This window comes from Branchiostoma floridae, chromosome 3, assembly GCF_000003815.2.
Source record: "Branchiostoma floridae strain S238N-H82 chromosome 3, Bfl_VNyyK, whole genome shotgun sequence".
Taxonomy (NCBI): domain Eukaryota; kingdom Metazoa; phylum Chordata; class Leptocardii; order Amphioxiformes; family Branchiostomatidae; genus Branchiostoma; species Branchiostoma floridae.
Genome location: NC_049981.1, coordinates 33,403,830 through 33,407,266, shown reverse-complemented (window position 1 = coordinate 33,407,266; position 3,437 = coordinate 33,403,830). Strand labels below are relative to the sequence as shown.

At 42.9% G+C, this 3,437-nt stretch overlaps 1 protein-coding gene across 1 annotated transcript in view; it reads right to left on the bottom strand.

Moving 5' to 3' along the window:
• The window catches only part of LOC118411884 (protein transport protein Sec24A-like), a 22,665-nt gene extending 20,980 nt beyond the window's left edge, over positions 1-1,685 (bottom strand). The window contains exons 1-2 of the mRNA XM_035814376.1: positions 1,583-1,685; positions 424-463 (exon numbers count right to left, since the gene is read on the bottom strand). Of these exons, the coding sequence (XP_035670269.1) occupies positions 424-463; positions 1,583-1,685 (143 nt within the window). The remainder of the gene's footprint in view (positions 1-423; positions 464-1,582) is intronic.
• Between the last annotated feature and the right edge of the window lie 1,752 nt (positions 1,686-3,437).

The window sequence follows — 3,437 nt, the reverse complement described above, 5'->3', positions numbered from 1 at the left end:
ATTATGTACACTTCCAATATAATGGTATGAGTAGTACTGAGTTAGTATACTAAAATCTTATTACATTAAAAACCAAGAAACATCAGTCCTGAGCCTGACGTATAAATAGAATACAACACGGTTTACTCCGTATCACCCGAGGGCGGGAAGGATCGCCGTAACTTTTGCATTATTCCTGTCAATAAGAATTTTGTTGGAATTTATTAATTATTATTGACAGGATGTCCATGATCCCGTCAGCCCTAACCCAAACTCCTCATGTAACTTGAAGTAATCCTGAGACTGAGTATGATATTGTAAGATGATGCAAAAAAAACAACAAAACTATTAAATGGTAGCACAATGTTTCAATGTAATTCCTGTATGTGGGATTGTCCTGCTACTAGTGTGCTCAACACATTTTTGCCCCTTCTGCTACATTACCAACACAGGTCTTGGTAGTGTAACTTGTGCTTGAGTAACTCTAGAAAATGAAAGAACATGATTTCTAAACTCAGTTGGATGAGAAACCTAGCCCACCTGAGCCTTCCCTAGGGAGCAACAACAAACCAGAGTCTGACTACAGAACAGAGGTCTCTGTCATGCTAATCTGGGGATTATTCCCCTTTGTTCTCTTTCAGCAGCATGGATTTCAATCCTTCAGGATTCACTTTCTTCTCTACCAGTATTTAAGGGAAAAAATCACTGATTTGTCTTAGCTGCTAATCATTCAATACTGTCTGGTAGAAATCAGAAAGTGCTTCTCACACAGGAAAAGGCAAAAACAAACAAACATGTTACAAAATGATGCAACTTATGATAAAATAACTAAACAGTCTGTTATGGACAACTAAGATACAACACAAATGAGTAACACTAGCAGTAGGCCAAAAGGCAACACCAACAGACACTAAACCTGAGTCCTGTCCAACTGGGTTAACTTCAGGAATGTAGATGTGACAGACAGAACCCGGACACGTCAGGGCTGGGTTACAACTACTGACCCGCATAACAGTATAACACACACATACCATCATTATTGTGGTTTATCAAACTCATATATCACAATATACAGACGTTAAACTACGGGTAGCATCTCTGTCTCTGTTCTGAAGGTACAGGTGTGTAGAGTGCACCTGTAACACACCTGAAACACCACCTGCGCACGTATACACGCCTGCACCTGACAGATGTCTACTGTCGCCCCCCTCCCCACCTTAACTCTTCCCAAAGCGTCCTTGTCCTGTTTTGCAGTTTACTCGCGTATCTTATGGACTTATTCTGACTGACCGTGAGGACATATCCCATCTAGAAGACGTTGTGAGTGGAAACAATAAGGTTAAAGTGGTGGAAATGAGGAGAAAACGAGGGAATCGTTTAATAATGAGTCATGTTTGTCACAGGTTCGATTTCGTCAGAGATAGAAGCTGTGATAACGGGTAAGGGTAGCGAACTTTTCTCGGGTCTTACTCTGGTTTTTGACGCAACCGGAAACATACAGGCATCGTCATGGACTGATAACGTATCCGTGTAACAGCTGTTGGGAACAGAAAACCATCCCGTTCCGTTAAACCACGAGAAACAAGCCGAGTATCGCACAAACCTGGCACGGGTTTGCCCACGTTGGTACTGGGGCCATTTTGCAGCTGGGCTGCGGGTGGGGGAGGCGCGACTCCCGTCCGGAAAGGCGCCTGTGGATCGGCCATGGTGGCTCCTGTGGCACTGCTTCCGACAACAAACCGCAGGACAGTTTCCTTGGTTCCGTCCGAGGTGCAGAAGTTGGCCGTGAGATGAACAGTTTTTGATAAAATCCAGGGTTTTTAGGTTCCACCCTGGGACGTTTTGGGCTCGGGGAAACCCAAATATGCAAATTATCCGGAAGTGCAAGACTCGCGCGTGCGTACTTCACCGAGACGTTCGACGTGGCAGTACCCACAATGCGCCTGGCTTCCGCTTTCGTGTAAATAAAAATAAATAGCGGATGATCAATATGTCTGGAACTCGTGAATGAAGATCGCTAAAATCCTCAAATAGAGGAGCGACACGTATGGAAACGTGGGAGCCAGTTTCACGGGTTAAAGTTCATGGCGGGATGCCACGCGAATGGGGATTCCTACCTGTCCAAATAACTGTATTCCACTCTAACTGTTACCAAGGAGGTTTAAGATAATTTAACCTTCATTTGTCCTTGACTCTACCAAGGAGCTTTTATCAGTGATGAAAGCTCCTTGACTCTACCAAGGACGTTAACCTTTAATAGATAAATTAATATGATAATGACGTCTTTACACTACCTAGCCTCCCCTAACCAAAGTCAATGGATGAATGAATGAAGGGGAAATAAATATTAAAGGAAGTTCTCGACGGAACCTCCCTGAAGATTGAATTCAAATTTGATTTATTCATTTCACTTTCGCTTTATTTATTTGTAATACCAGGAACAATACATCTCAGGTCAGCCTAGACCTGTTTTTCAGGCAATCCTGGGCACATGCGCATACATAGAAACGACACAATAACAATAAACAACAACGTAGCTGTAAAAATTGCATTTCATTTCATTTCAGTTCCTTTCCTGAAAAAAAAAAAGGATAGATACTATAACCAAGGAGCTTGCTATAACGAAATCAATCAATGAAATAAAAATCAAAGGGAGAAGAAATTGTGGAAAGGAGTAGAGTAGTATCAGCAAGGTAGGAGGGCCTTCATTTTCTTTGGTTAGTTGTAGTATCTCATCTATTCCTGCTGTCAAAATCCCAGTGAGCAGAAGAAAACTTTTCATTGTCGAGAAACTTGGGAAAGTTTGGACACATGTATTTCCTGTGGGGTCACCGACCGCTAGGGCACAGGTCAAAGGGCAGGAACACAACGTGGCAATCCCACAATCCACCCCGCGGACCTACAGGACAAAACGGAAATCAGAAAGGTATTGGTACCTGCGATGTGATTGGACGAAGGGTAACTTGCTCTCTCTCAGTTTTGTGAAGATCAATAAATAATTACAGACATTTTTCCGTGTCATTGATGCTCAAAATGTTAATATAGAGTACAGATGTGTTGGAATCGGAGATACAAAAGTTGTGTGTGATTGATGGCAAAATTCTTTCAAAATCGTAGCAACCTGTTTCGACCAATGGCAGGGAAGCTTTCATATCAGAATGGTACTTGTGGCTGATGACGTAATACCGGGTGGACCTGGGGGCAGCCATTTTTCGTCTGGGACGGAATGACATGACAAGGCAGGAAGTCTGAAGAATTCGGCTTACAAATCTTCTTTCGGACGAGAAAAAGGACCAACATTTTAGGGTAAGAGGTGCCCAGTCGGTTATTGGTGGTCTAGACGTTGTCAGAAACCTAATCGATGAGTGAAATGACTCGGAATTGAAGGTAAACTCTACGTGTCAGTTCGGGGTGGATTTGATACGTTGCAACTGGTTTTGAATCAGGAGGCATTTTCC